Source organism: Entelurus aequoreus, linkage group LG10 (assembly GCF_033978785.1).
Source record: "Entelurus aequoreus isolate RoL-2023_Sb linkage group LG10, RoL_Eaeq_v1.1, whole genome shotgun sequence".
Classification (NCBI taxonomy): domain Eukaryota; kingdom Metazoa; phylum Chordata; class Actinopteri; order Syngnathiformes; family Syngnathidae; genus Entelurus; species Entelurus aequoreus.
This window is the reverse complement of record NC_084740.1, coordinates 44,453,164-44,468,546: the sequence shown is the minus strand read 5'-3', so window position 1 is coordinate 44,468,546 and position 15,383 is coordinate 44,453,164. Positions and strand designations below refer to the sequence as shown.

At 36.3% G+C, this 15,383-nt stretch overlaps 1 protein-coding gene across 5 annotated transcripts in view; it reads right to left on the bottom strand.

Moving 5' to 3' along the window:
* cntn5 (contactin 5) overlaps window positions 1-15,383 on the bottom strand; it is a 207,765-nt gene that overhangs the window by 152,175 nt on the left and 40,207 nt on the right. For 4 of the 5 annotated variants that reach the window (XM_062060955.1, XM_062060950.1, XM_062060952.1 and 1 more), the window contains 2 exons: window positions 9,894-10,220; window positions 3,560-3,671 (listed from right to left, as the gene is read on the bottom strand). In XM_062060955.1, coding sequence (XP_061916939.1) covers window positions 3,560-3,614 — 55 coding nt within the window. In that variant the 5' untranslated portion in view covers window positions 3,615-3,671; window positions 9,894-10,220. Of the gene's footprint in view, window positions 1-3,559; window positions 3,672-9,893; window positions 10,487-15,383 lie in introns of those variants that run through there. The other variant, XM_062060953.1, reaches the window with a different exon arrangement.

Here is a 15,383-nt window from a genome sequence, read left to right as displayed (position 1 = left end):
ATTCATGTCAAATATCAACAACTAAAATAATTAATATCAAATATCAACAAGTAAAATAATTAATGTCAAATATCAACAACTAAAACTAATTAATATCAAATATCAACAAGTAAAATAATGAATGTAAAATATCAACAACTAAAACTAATTAATGTCAAATATCAACAATTTAAAAAATAAAAAAGTCAAATATCAACAACTAAAATAATTAATGTCAAATATCAACAACTAAAAATAATTAATGTCAAATATCAACAAGTAAAATAATTCACGTCATATATCAACAAATAAAATAATTAATGTCAAATATCAACAACTAAAAATAATGCATGTCAAATATCAACCAATAAATTTTTTTTATGTCAAATATCAAAAACTAAAACTAATTAATGTCAATTATCAACAAGTAAAATAATTCATGTCATATATCAACAACTAAAACTAATTAATGTCAATTATCAACAACTAAAATAATTCATGTCAAATATCAACTAAAAATAATTGATGTCGAATATCAACAACTAAAATAATTAATGTCAAATATCAACAACTAAAACTAATTAATATCAAATATCAACAAGTAAAATAATTAATGTCAAATATCAACAACTAAAACTAATTAATGTCAAATATCAACAATTTAAAAAATAAAAAAGTCAAATATCAACAACTAAAATAATTAATGTCCAATATCAACAACTAAAAGTAATTAATGTCAAATATCAACAACTAAAAATAATTCAGCTCAAATATCAACAAATACCAATAATAAATGTCAACAATCAACAAATAAAAATAATTCATGTCAAATATCAACAACTAAAATAATTCATGTCAAATATCAACAACTAAAACTAATTAATATCAAATATCAACAAGTAAAATAATTAATGTCAAATATCAACAACTAAAACTAATTAATATCAAATATCAACAAGTAAAATAATGAATGTCAAATATCAACAACTAAAACTAATTAATGTCAAATATCAACAATTTAAAAAATAAAAAAGTCAAATATCAACAACTAAAATAATTAATGTCAAATATCAACAACTAAAAATAATTAATGTCAAATATCAACAAGTAAAATAATTCACGTCATATATAAACAAATAAAATAATTAATGTCAAATATCAACAACTAAAAATAATTCATGTCAAATATCAACCAATACATTTTTTTATGTCAAATATCAACAACTAAAACTAATTAATGTCAATTATCAACAACTAAAATAATTCATGTCAAATATCAACAAATAAAAATAATTCATGTCAAATATCAACAACTAAAAATGATTATTGGCAAATAACAACTAAAATAATTCATATCAAATATCAACAACTAAAAATAATTAATGTCAAGTATCAACAACTAAAATAATTATTGTGAAATATCAACAACTAAAATAATTCATGTCAAATAACAACTACAATAATTCATGTAAAATAACTAAAAGAATTAATGTCAAATAACAACTAAAAAGAATTAATGTCAAATAACTAAAATAATTAATGTCCAATATCAACAACTAAAACTACTTCATGTCAAATATCAACAACTAAAACAATTCATGTCAAATATCAACAACTAAAACAATTCATGTCAAATATCAACAACTAAAAATAATTAATGTCAAATATCAACAACTAAAATAATTAATGTCAAATATCAACAACTAAAATAATTAATGTCAAATATCAACAACTAAAAATAGTTCATGTCAAATATCAACAACTAAAAATAATTAATGTCAGATAACAACTAAAATAATTAATGTCAAATATCAACAAATAAAATAATGTCAAATATCAACAACTAAAATAATTAATGTCAAATAACAACAACTAAAAATAATTCATGTCAAATAACAACTAAAATAATTCATGTCAAATATCAACAACTAAAACTAATTCATGTCAAATAACAACTAAAAGAATTAATGTCAAATAACAACAACTACAAATAATTAATGTCAAATATCAACAATTAAAACAATTCATGTCAAATATCAACAATTTAAACAATTCATGTAAAATATCAACAACTACAAATAATTCATGTCAAATATCAACAATTAAAACAATTCATGTCAAATATCAACAACTAAAACAATTCATGTCAAATATCAACAACTAAAAATAGTTCATGTCAAATATCAACAACTAAAAATAATTACTGTCAGATAACAACTAAAATAATTAATGTCAAATTTTAACAAATAAAGTAATGTCAAATATCAACAACAAAAATAATTAATGTCAAATATCAACAACTAAAAATAATTCACGTCAAATAACTAAAATAATTCATGTCAAAAATCAACAACTAAAACTAATTCATGTCAAATAACAACTAAAATAATTCATGTCAAATATCAACAACTAAAACTAATTCATGTCAAATAACAACTAAAAGAAATAATGTCAAATAACAACAACTACAAATAATTCATGTAAAATATCAACAATTTAAACAATTCATGTAAAATATCAACAACTACAAATAATTCATGTCAAATATCAACAACTAAAAATAATTCATGTCAAATATCAACAACTAAAATAATTAATGTCAAATATCAACAACTAAAATAATTCATGTCAAATATCAACAACTAAAAATAGTTCATGTCAAATATCAACAACTAAAATAATTAATGTCAAATATCAACAACTAAAAATAGTTCATGTCAAATATCAATAACTAAAAATAATGTCAGATAACTAAAATAATTAATGTCAAATATCAACAAATAAAATGATGTCAAATATCAACAACTAAAATAATTAATGTCAAATATAAACAACTAAAAATAATTCATGTCAAATAACTAAAATAATTCATGTCAAATATCAACAACTAAAACTAATTCATGTCAAATAAAAACTAAAAGAATTAATGTCAAATAACAACAACTACAAATAATTCATGTCAAATATCAACAATTTAAACAATCCATGTAAAATATCAACAACTACAAATAATTAATGTCAAATATCAACAATTAAAACAATTCATGTCAAATATCAACAACTAAAAATAATTAATGTAAAATATCAACAACTAAAATAATTCATGTCAAATATCAACAACTAAAAATAGTTCATGTCAAATATCAACAACTAAAAATAATTCATGTCGGATAACAACTAAAATAATTAATGTCAAATATCAACAAATAAAATAATTAATGTCAAATATCAACAACTAAAATAATTAATGTCAAATATCAACAACTAAAAATAATTCATGTCAAATAACAAGTAAAATATTTCATGTCAAATATCAACAACTAAAATAGTTATTGTCAAATATCAACAACTAAAAATAATTAATGTCAAATAACAACTAAAATAATTCATGTCTATCAACAATCAACAAGATGTGGGCGGGGCTAGATCATTGAGGGATTAAAAAACAAATACAATAATTTTAAATGAATTGTAAAAAGTACAAGCAGATAAAACTGGGTAATATTTCATTGTTGTACGTCCACGCACTAACATGCAACATATCTTTCTTCCAACAAGGAGAGTGTGTTTGACCTCTGACCTGAAACAACAGTGATGGCTGAGAAGAGGAGCAGTGGTTGCCATGGTGACCCCATTCTTGTTGACAAGGGTCCCTGTCGGTCAGCAGTTGTGCTTCTTCATTAAAGCTGCTCCTGCACACACGCACGCACGCACACACACACACACACACATACACGCACACGCACACACGCACGCAAACACACACGCATTGTTAAGTTGGTGCTTTATGTAGAACTTCTATTTAGTATTTGGGTTTAGATCTTTCCTGGTAAACAACAAGTGTCCTAAATCTGAGCACTCCTACTTTTATAGCGATCAATACTCACGTGTAACAACAACAGGTTACATGTAACAACAACAGGTCATGTGTAACAACAACAGGTGATGTGTAACAACAACAGATTACATGTAAAAACAACAGGTCACGTGTAAAATCAACAGGTCACGTATAACAACAACAGGTCATGTGTAACAACATCAGATTACATGTAAAAACAACAGGTCACGTGTAAAAACAACAGGTCACGTGTAACAACGACAGGTTACATGTAACAACAACAGGTCACATGTAACAACAACAGGTTATGTGTTACAACAGGTCACGTGTAACAACAACAGGTTACATATAACAACAACAGGTCATGGGTAACAACAACAGATTACATGTAAAAACAACAGATCACGTGTAAAAACAACAGGTCACGTGTAACAACGACAGGTTCGTGTAACAACAGGTCACATGTAACAACAACAGGTCACGTGTAACAACAGGTCACGTGTAACAACAACAGGTCACGTTTAACAAAAGGTCACATGTAACAACAGGTTACATGTAACAGCAACAAGTCATGTGTCAGGTCCCATGTAACAACAACAGGTTATGTGTAACAACAACAGGTCACGTGTAACAACAACAGGTCACATGTAACAACAACAGGTTATGTGTTACAACAGGTCACGTGTAACAACAACAGGTTACATATAACAACAACAGGTCACGTGTAACAACAACAGGTCACATGTAACAACAACAGGTTATGTGTTACAACAGGTCACGTGTAACAACAACAGGTTATATATAACAACAACAGGTCACAGGTAACAACAACAGATTACATGTAAAAACAACAGGTCACGTGTAACAACAACAGGTTACATATAACAACAACAGGTCACGTGTAACAACAACAGGTCACATGTAACAACAACAGGTTATGTGTTACAACAGGTCACGTGTAACAACAACAGGTTATATATAACAACAACAGGTCACAGGTAACAACAACAGATTACATGTAAAAACAACAGGTCACGTGTAAAAACAACAGGTCACGTGTAACAAAGACAGGTCACATGTAACAACAACAGGTCACGTGTAACAACAGGTCACGTGTAACAACAACAGGTCACGTTTAACAAAAGGTCACATGTAACAACAGGTTACATGTAACAGCAACAAGTCATGTGTCAGGTCCCATGTAACAACAACAGGTTATGTGTAACAACAATAAGTTACATGTAACAACAACAGGTCACATGTAACAACAGGTTATGTGTAACAACAACAGGTTATGTGTTACAACAAAAGCTTACGTGTAACAACAATAGGTTGTGTGTAACAACAGGTTACATGTAGCAACAACAGGTTACATGTAACAACAACAGGTCATGTGTAACAACAGGTCACGTGTAACAACAACAGGTTGTGTGTTACAACAAAAGGTCACGTGTAACAACATTAGGTTGTGTGTAGCAACAGGTTACGTGTAACAATAGGTTGTGTGTAACAACAGGTTACATGTAACAACAACAGGTCATGTGTAACAACAGGTCACGGGTAAAAACAACAACAGGTTGTGTGTTACAACAAAAGGTCACGTGTAACAACAATAGGTTGTGTGTAACAACAGGTTACGTGTAACAACAACAGGTTATGTGTAACAACAGGTTACGTGTAACAACAATAGGTTGTGTGTAACAACAATAGGTTGTGTGTAACAACAGGTTACGTGTAACAACAGGTCATGTGTAACAACAGGTCACATGTAACAACAACAGGTCATGTGTAACAACAGGTCACATGTAACAACAACAGGTCATGTGTAACAACAGGTCACATGTAACAACAACAGGTCATGTGTAACAACAGGTCACATGTAACAACAACAGGTTATGTATAACAACAGGTCACGTGTAACAACAACAGGTCACATGTAACAACAGGTCACGTGTAACAACAACAGGTTATGTATAACAACAGGTCACGCGTAACAACAACAGGTTATGTGTAACAACAGGTCACATGTAACAACAACAGGTCACATGTAACAACAGGTCACGTGTAACAACAACAGGTTATGTATAACAACAGGTCACGTGTAACAACAACAGGTCACATGTAACAACAGGTCACGTGTAACAACAACAGGTTATGTATAACAACAGGTCACGCGTAACAACAACAGGTTATGTGTAACAACAGGTCACGTGTAACAACAGGTCACATGTAACAACAACAGGTTATGTGTAACAACAGGTCACGTGTAACAACAACAGGTTATGTTGTTACAAAATATTTTAAAACTTGTTACAAAAATCAGAAAATGTTAATCAAGGTGAGAAAATGAGAGAAAGACAAACTTCAACCAATCACAGCTTTGCAAAACTAGGGTCTGAATTGACAAAGTAATTTAGAATCATTAATAAACATATTAATGATTAAATACAACACTACACAACATGTAAAGGCAAACATGCATTAAAGCAACACTATTAATAATAATAGTAATAGTAATGAAAATACAATTAATTATAACAATAATTATAATACTCATTAATCATCATAGTCATCAATTGAGTGTCACTAATTAAATGTTAGCTAAAAAGGCTAAAGCTATCAAAGGAGTGTCATTAGCTTAAAAGTCAATCTAATCATGAAAATGACTCCTGAGGACGTTCCCACACACAATTATCTCTTATTGTTGTTGATCTTTTATTTTTTATTGTATTGTTGTTGCTCAATTATCTCCTACTGTTGTTGATCTTTTACTTTTTATTGTATTGTTGTTGCTCAATTATCTCCTATTGTTGATCTTTTACTTTTTATTGTATTGTTGTTGCTCAATTATCTCCTATTGTTGATCTTTTACTTTTTATTGTATTGTTGTTGCTCAATTATCTCCTATTGTTGTTGATCTTTTACTTTTTATTGTATTGTTGTTGCTCAATTATCTCCTATTGTTGTTGCTCTTTTATTTTTTATTGTATTGTTGTTGCTCAATTATCTCCTATTGTCGTTGCTCTTTTACTTTTTATTGTATTGTTGTTGCTCAATTATCTCCTATTGTCGTTGCTCTTTTACTTTTTATTGTATTGTTGTTGCTTAATTATCTCCTATTGTTGTTGCTCTTCTTTGCTTAGTTTGCACCTTCAGTGCCTCCATTGTCCTCACGACCTCAATCACACATTTATTGTCTGCAAACACACACTGTGACGTCATCTGTAGCACACACACTGTGGTGTCATCTGTAGAACACACTGTGATGTCATCTGTAGAACACACACTGTGATGTCATCTGTAGAACACACTGTGATGTCATCTGTAGCACACACACTGTGATGTCATCTGTAGAACACACACTGTGATGTCATCTGTAGAACACACTGTGATGTCATCTGTAGCACACACACTGTGATGTCATCTGTAGCACACACACTGCGATGTCATCTGTAGCACACACACTGCGATGTCATCTGTAGCACACACACTGCGATGTCATCTGTAGAACACACTGCGATGTCATCTGTAGCACACACACTGCGATGTCATCTGTAGAACACACACTGTAATGTCATCTGTAGGACACACTGGGATGTCATCTGTAGAACACACACTGTGATGTCATCTGTAGCACACACACTGTGATGTCATCTGTAGCACACACACTGTGATGTCATCTGTAGAACACACACTGTGGTGTCATCTGTAGTACACACACTGTGATGTCATCTGTAGAACACACACTGTGATGTCATCTGTAGCACACACACTGTGATGTCATCTGTAGAACACACACTGTGATGTCATCTGTAGCACACGCACTGCGATGTCATCTGTAGCACACGCACTGTGGTGTCATCTGTAGTACACACACTGTGATGTCATCTGTAGAACACACACTGTGATGTCATCTGTAGCACACACACTGTGATGTCATCTGTAGAACACACACTGTGATGTCATCTGTAGCACACGCACTGCGATGTCATCTGTAGCACACGCACTGTGATGTCATCTGTAGCACACACACTGCGATGTCATCTGTAGAACACACTATGATGTCATCTGTAGCACACACACTGATGTCATCTGTAGCACACACACTGCGATGTCATCTGTAGAACACACACTGTGATGTCATCTGTAGCACACACACTGCGATGTCATCTGTAGCACACACACTGCGATGTCATCTGTAGAACACACACTGTGATGTCATCTGTAGAACATACTGTGATGTCATCTGTAGAACACACTGATGTCATCTGTAGCACACACACTGCGATGTCATCTGTAGAACACACACTGTGATGTCATCTGTAGAACACACTGTGATGTCATCTGTAGCACACACACTGTGATGTCATCTGTAGCACACGCACTGCGATGTCATCTGTAGCACACACACTGCGATGTCATCTGTAGCACACACACTGTGATGTCATTTGTAGAACACACACTGTGATGTCATCTGTAGCACACACTGTGATGTCATCTGTAGAACATGTGTTGGTCAGCATCAAGAACACTTCTTCAACATGTTTGATAACTCATTCATGTTATCATTATTATTGTGGACAGGTAAACACTCTGCTTGTATCGCACATGATATCACACACAAGTAAACACTCTGCTTGTATCGCACATGATATCACATGCAAGTAAACACTCTGCTTGTATTGCACGTGATATCACACGCAAGTAAACACTCTGCAGGACCGCTTGTATCTCACACGATATCACACACAGGAAAACACATTGCAGGACCGCTTTTATCGCACATGGTATCACACACAGGTAAACTTGCTGCAGGACTGCTTGTATCACACATTATATCACACACAAGGAAACACACTGCAGGACTGCTTGTATCACACATGATATCACACACAAGTAAACACATTGCAAGACTGCTTGTAGCGCACATGATATCACACACAAGTAAACACACTGCAGGACCGCTTGTATTGCACAGGATATCACACACAAGTAAACACTCTGCAGGACCGCTTGGATCTCACACGATATCACACACAAGAAAACACATTGCAGGACCGCTTGTATCACACATGATATCACACACAAGGAAACACACTGCAAGACTGCTTGTATCACACATGATATCACACACAAGTAAACACATTGCAAGATTGCTTGTAGCGCACATGATATCACACACAAGTAAACACGCTGCAGTGCCGCTTGGATCGCACAGGATATCACACACAAGTAAACACTCTGCAGGACTGCTTGCATCGCACATGATAACCCACACAGGTAAACACACTGTAGGACTGCTTGTATCACACATGATATCACACACAAGTAAACACTCTGCAGGACCGCTTGTATCACACATGACATCACACACAAGTTAACGTTGCAGGACTGCTTGTATCGCACATGATATCAAACACAAGTAAACACTTTGCAGGACCACTCATATCGCACATGATATCACACACAAGTAAACACTCTGCAGGACTGCTTGTATCACACATAATATCACACACAGGTAAACACACTGCAGGACTGCTTGCATCACACATGATATCACACAAGTAAACACTCTGCATGAATACTTGTATCGCACATGATATCACACACAAGTAAACACGGTGCAGGACTGCTTGTATCGCACATGATATCACACACAAGTAAACACACTGTAGGACTGCTTGTATCGCACATGCTATCACACACAAGTAAACACTCTGCAGGACTGCTGGTATCGCACACAATAAAATATAACACAAATATGAGTTTACACACAATAAATACATAACAATATGATAATTAAATATGAGCTTACACACAATGAATACATAAAAATATGATAATTAAATATGAGTTTACACACAATAAAAACATAAAAATATGATAATTAAATATGATTTTACACACAAATAAATACATAAAAATATGATAATTAAATATGAGTTTACACACAATAAATACATACAAATATGATAATTAAATATGAGTTTACAAACAATAAATTTTAAAACATAAATATGATAGTAAAATATGAGTTTACACACAATAAATATGATAATAAAAGAGTTGCACTCACAGCCTCGCCTGCTCGCCGGCTCCTCTGCTGCTCCAGCGGACTTATGCCGCGGCTGCGCCCGCTGCTGGACGCCCCCCTGCGGCGGAAGGAGACACGCCGAGTAGAATCCAGAGAAGTCCGCTCGCTGCTCGCAAACATCCGTGAAGGAATTCCAACCTGCTAGACCTGCTAGAACCTTGTAGAACCTCCTGTGATGGTGCGTGATGCACGTGCTCGTGAGGACGTTCGAGGCACCACGTGACGAGGAGGAGGAGGAGGAGGAGGAGGAAGGTGGTCCTCGCTGGTGAGGAAGAGGAGGACGAGGAGTCTTCATCCCTCTGGCCACTCCTCGGATTTTTAGGGAGAAAATATGAAATATGAAATATGACTCATTGGTGTTTATTCACTGGACACTACATTAGGTACACCTCTCACTGGACACTACATTAGGTACACCTCTCACTGGACACTACATTAGGTCTCACTGGACACTACATTAGGTACACCTCTCACTGGACACTACATTAGGTCTCACTGGACACTACATTAGGTCTCACTGGACACTACATTAGGTATACTTCTCACTGGACACTACATTAGGTCTCACTGGACACTACATTAGGTCTCACTGGACACTACATTAGGTACATCTCTCACTGGACACTACATTAGGTCTCACTGGACACTACATTAGGTACATCTCTCACTGGACACTACATTAGGTCTCACTGGACACTACATTAAGTACATCTCTCACTGGACACTACATTAGGTCTCACTGGACACTACATTAGGTACATCTCTCACTGGACACTACATTAGGTCTCACTGGACACTACATTAGGTACATCTCTCACTGGACACTACATTAGGTCTCACTGGACACTACATTAGGTACACTTCTCACTGGACACTACATTAGGTCTCACTGGACACTACATTAGGTACACTTCTCACTGGACACTACATTAGGTACACCTCTTACTGGACACTACATTAGGTCTCACTGGACACTACATTAGGTACACTTCTCACTGGACACTACATTAGGTCTCACTGGACACTACATTAGGTACACCTCTCACTGGACACTACATTAGGTACACTTCTCACTGGACACTACATTAGGTCTCACTGGACACTACATTAGGTACACCTCTCACTGGACACTACATTAGGTACACTTCTCACTGGACACTACATTAGGTCTCACTGGACACTACATTATGTACACTTCTCACTGGACACTACATTAGGTCTCACTGGACATTACATTAGGTACACTTCTCACTGGACACTACATTAGGTACACCTCTCACTGGACACTACATTAGGTACACCTCTCACTGGACACTACATTAGGTCTCACTGGACACTACATTAGGTACACCTCTCACTGGACACTACATTAGGTACACCTCTCACTGGACACTACATTAGGTACACCTCTCACTGGACACTACATTAGGTACACCTCTCACTGGACACAACATTAGGTACACCTCTCACTGGACACTACATTAGGTCTCACTGGACACTACATTAGGTCTCACTGGACACTACATTAGGTACACTTCTCACTGGACACTACATTAGGTCTCACTGGACACTACATTAGGTACATCTCTCACTGGACACTACATTAGGTCTCACTGGACACTACATTAGGTACATCTCTCACTGGACACTACATTAGGTCTCACTGGACACTACATTAGGAACATCTCTCACTGGACACTACATTAGGTCTCACTGGACACTACATTAGGTACATCTCTCACTGGACACTACATTAGGTCTCACTGGACACTACATTAGGTACATCTCTCACTGGACACTACATTAGGTCTCACTGGACACTACATTAGGTCTCACTGGACACTACATTAGGTACACTTCTCACTGGACACTACATTAGGTACACCTCTCACTGGACACTACATTAGGTCTCACTGGACACTACATTAGGTACACTTCTCACTGGACACTACATTAGGTCTCACTGGACACTACATTAGGTACACTCCTCACTGGACACTACATTAGGTCTCACTGGACACTACATTACGTACACTTCTCACTGGACACTACATTAGGTCTCACTGGACACTACATTAGGTACACTTCTCACTGGACACTACATTAGGTACACCTCTCACTGGACACTACATTAGGTCTCACTGAACACTACATTAGGTACACGTCTCACTGGACACTACATTAGGTACACCTCTCACTGGCCACTACATTAGGTCTCACTGGACACTACATTAGGTACAACTCTCACTGGACACTACATTAGGTCTCACTGGACACTACATTAGGTACAACTCTCACTGGACACTACATTAGGTCTCACTGGACACTACATTAGGTACACCTCTCACTGACACTACATTAGGTACACCTCTCACTGGACACTACATTAGGTCTCACTGGACACTACATTAGGTACACCTCTCACTGGACACTACATTAGGTACACCTCTCACTGACACTACATTAGGTACACCTCTCACTGGACACTACATTAGGTCTCATTGGACACTACATTAGGTACAACTCTCACTGGACACTACATTAGGTCTCACTGGACACTACATTAGGTACAACTCTCACTGGACACTACATTAGGTCTCACTGGACACTACATTAGGTACACCTCTCACTGACACTACATTAGGTACACCTCTCACTGGACACTACATTAGGTCTCACTGGACACTACATTAGGTACACCTCTCACTGGACACTACATTAGGTCTCACTGGACACTACATTAGGTACACCTCTCACTGGACACTACATTAGGTACACCTCTCACTGGACACTACATTAGGTCTCACTGGACACTACATTAGGTACACCTCTCACTGGACACTACATTAGGTACACCTCTCACTGGACACTACATTAGGTCTCACTGGACACTACATTAGGGAATTGGAGACTTTTTGGGGGCATCTTTTTAAATAGTTTGGCATATTTTGGTGACGCTGAAGGGTCCAGCAGGTGTTCCCGGAGAATTGGAGCCCTTTTGGGGGCATCTTTTTAAACAGTTTGGCATATTTTGGTGATGCTGAAGGGTCCAGCAGGTGTTCCCGGAGAATTGGAGCCCTCTTGCTGGGCATCTTTTTAAACAGTTTGGCGTATTTTGGTGAAGCTATGGAGTCCAGCATGTGTTCCCAGGGAATTGGCGCCCTTTTGGGGGCATCTTTTTAGACAGTTTGGCATATTTTGGTGATGCTGAAGGGTCCAGCAGGTGTTCCCGGAGAATTGGAGCCCTCTTGCTGGGCATCTTTTTAAACAGTTTGGCGTATTTTTGTGAAGCTATGGAGTCCAGCATGTGTTCCCGGGGAATTGGAGCCCTTTTGGGGGAATCTTTTTAGACAGTTTGGCATATTTTGGTGCTGCTGAAGGGTCCAGCAGGTGTTACCAGTGAATTGGAGCCCTCTTGCTGGGCATCTTTTTAAACAGTTTCGCATATTTTGGTGAGGCAGAGGAGTCCAGCACGTGTCCCCGGGGATTTGGATGCCTTTTGGGGGCATCTTTTTAAACACTTTGGCATATTTTGGTGAGGCAGAGGAATCAAGCAGGTGTTCCCAGGGAATTGGAGCCCTCTTGCTGGGCATCTTTTTAAACAGTTTGGCGTATTTTGGTGAAGCACAGGAGTCCAGCATGTGTTCCCGGGGAATTGGGGCCCTTTTGGGGGCCTCTTTTTAAACAGTTTGGCATATTTTGGTGAAGCACAGGAGTCCAGCATGTGTTCCCGGGGAATTGGAGCCCTTTTGGGGGCCTATTTTTTAGACAGTTTGGTGTATTTTGGTAAGGCAGAGGAGTCCAGCCGGTATTTCCGGGGAATTGGAGGCCTCCGGTGGCCGCCTGAAGCAGCTGCACCCATCTCCATAGCTGAGATGAGTCCTGCACCTTCTGGGCCTGATTTGAAACCCTTTTGCCTAATTTTGGAGGAGCTGAGCAGACAGGCAGGTGTTGGGAGCCCTCTTGTGGACTAACGTTCAAAAATACTCCCCCGGGATGACTCACAGCGTTAGGGAAGGCCTCAATAAGCCCCAAACAGCCCAAAATGTGGGGGGAAATTCCCTCCCTGGGAGTGACTTGGGCAAGGCCCAGGGAGGGAATTTTTAAAAATTTCAGCTTCCCCCCCCCCCCCCCCAAATTTTAGGCTGTTTGGGGCTTATTGAGGCCTTCCCTAACGCTGTGAGTCATCCCAGGGGAGTATTTGTGAACAAGAGGGCTCCCATTCCCCAACACGGGGGAAAGGTCAAAAATACCCCCAGGATGACGGACAGGTGACCTGGGAAGAAAAAGGAAAAAAATAAAATAAATAAGCAGCGGGGAATTGAAGCCCTCCTGTGGACCGCTGCGCATCTGCACCCATAAAAAAATGCATTATTTCCAAGTGACTCTTATTTAGAGGACCAGACTTATGAGGGGAAAACTCTGGCTATTGTTTAAATGTCTTTTATTGACAGCAATAGACTTTGGAGGGAAAAAACGCCTTCCGGTGGACTTTAGCCGCAGCTGCAGCTGTCAAAAAAAGCATTTTTTTAACTTAGACTGATGCTAGGTTCACACCAACGGCGCTTTGACGGCGCTTTAAAGCGGCATGCAAAGCGGCGTTAAAGCGTAACAAAGCGTGATTAAAGCGTGAGGGTCCTAATGGATCGTGGGAAAGCTTGTAGTGAAGCGGGACATGCGGCAAGTTCGCCAAAATTTTTTAAACGGTTTAAAAAAATTTGGCGCTCTGTCAAGGATGGAATAAAGCGCCGAGCTCGTATCAAAGCATGACAAAGCCTGACAAAGCTCAGCAAAGCTTGACTCAAAGCGTAGGAAAGCTTAACAGATCTTGGTTCAAAGCGCGGACCCCAGTCTACAACTACAAATAGGAAGTGACTGTGATATTTACTAGTGACATTGAATATAACGAAAAAAGAAGAGAAATTGAAAAAATAAATGAATATAAAACATAATAAATAATAAATAATAAACATAATATAATGGAAAAAAAACAGAAATTGAAAAAATAAATGAATATAAAACATAATAAATAATAAACATAATATAACGAAAAAAGAAGAGGAATTGAAAAAATAAATGAATATAAAACATAATAAATAATAAACATAATAACGAAAAAAAGAGAAATTGAAAAAATAAATGAATATAAAACATAATAAATAATAAATAATAAACATAACGGAAAAAAAAGAGAAATTGAAAAAATAAATGAATATAAAACATAATAAATAATAAATAATAAACATAATATAACGGAAAAAAAAGACAAATTGAAAAAATAAATGAATATAAAACATAATAAATAATAAACATAATATAAGGAAAAAAGAAGAGGAATTGAAAAAATAAATGAATATAAAACATAATAAATAATAAATAATAAACATAATATAACGGGAAGAAAAGAGAAATTGAAAAAATAAACAAATATAAAAAATGTGTGGAAAACAGTATACTGAGTTTTTCACTTTT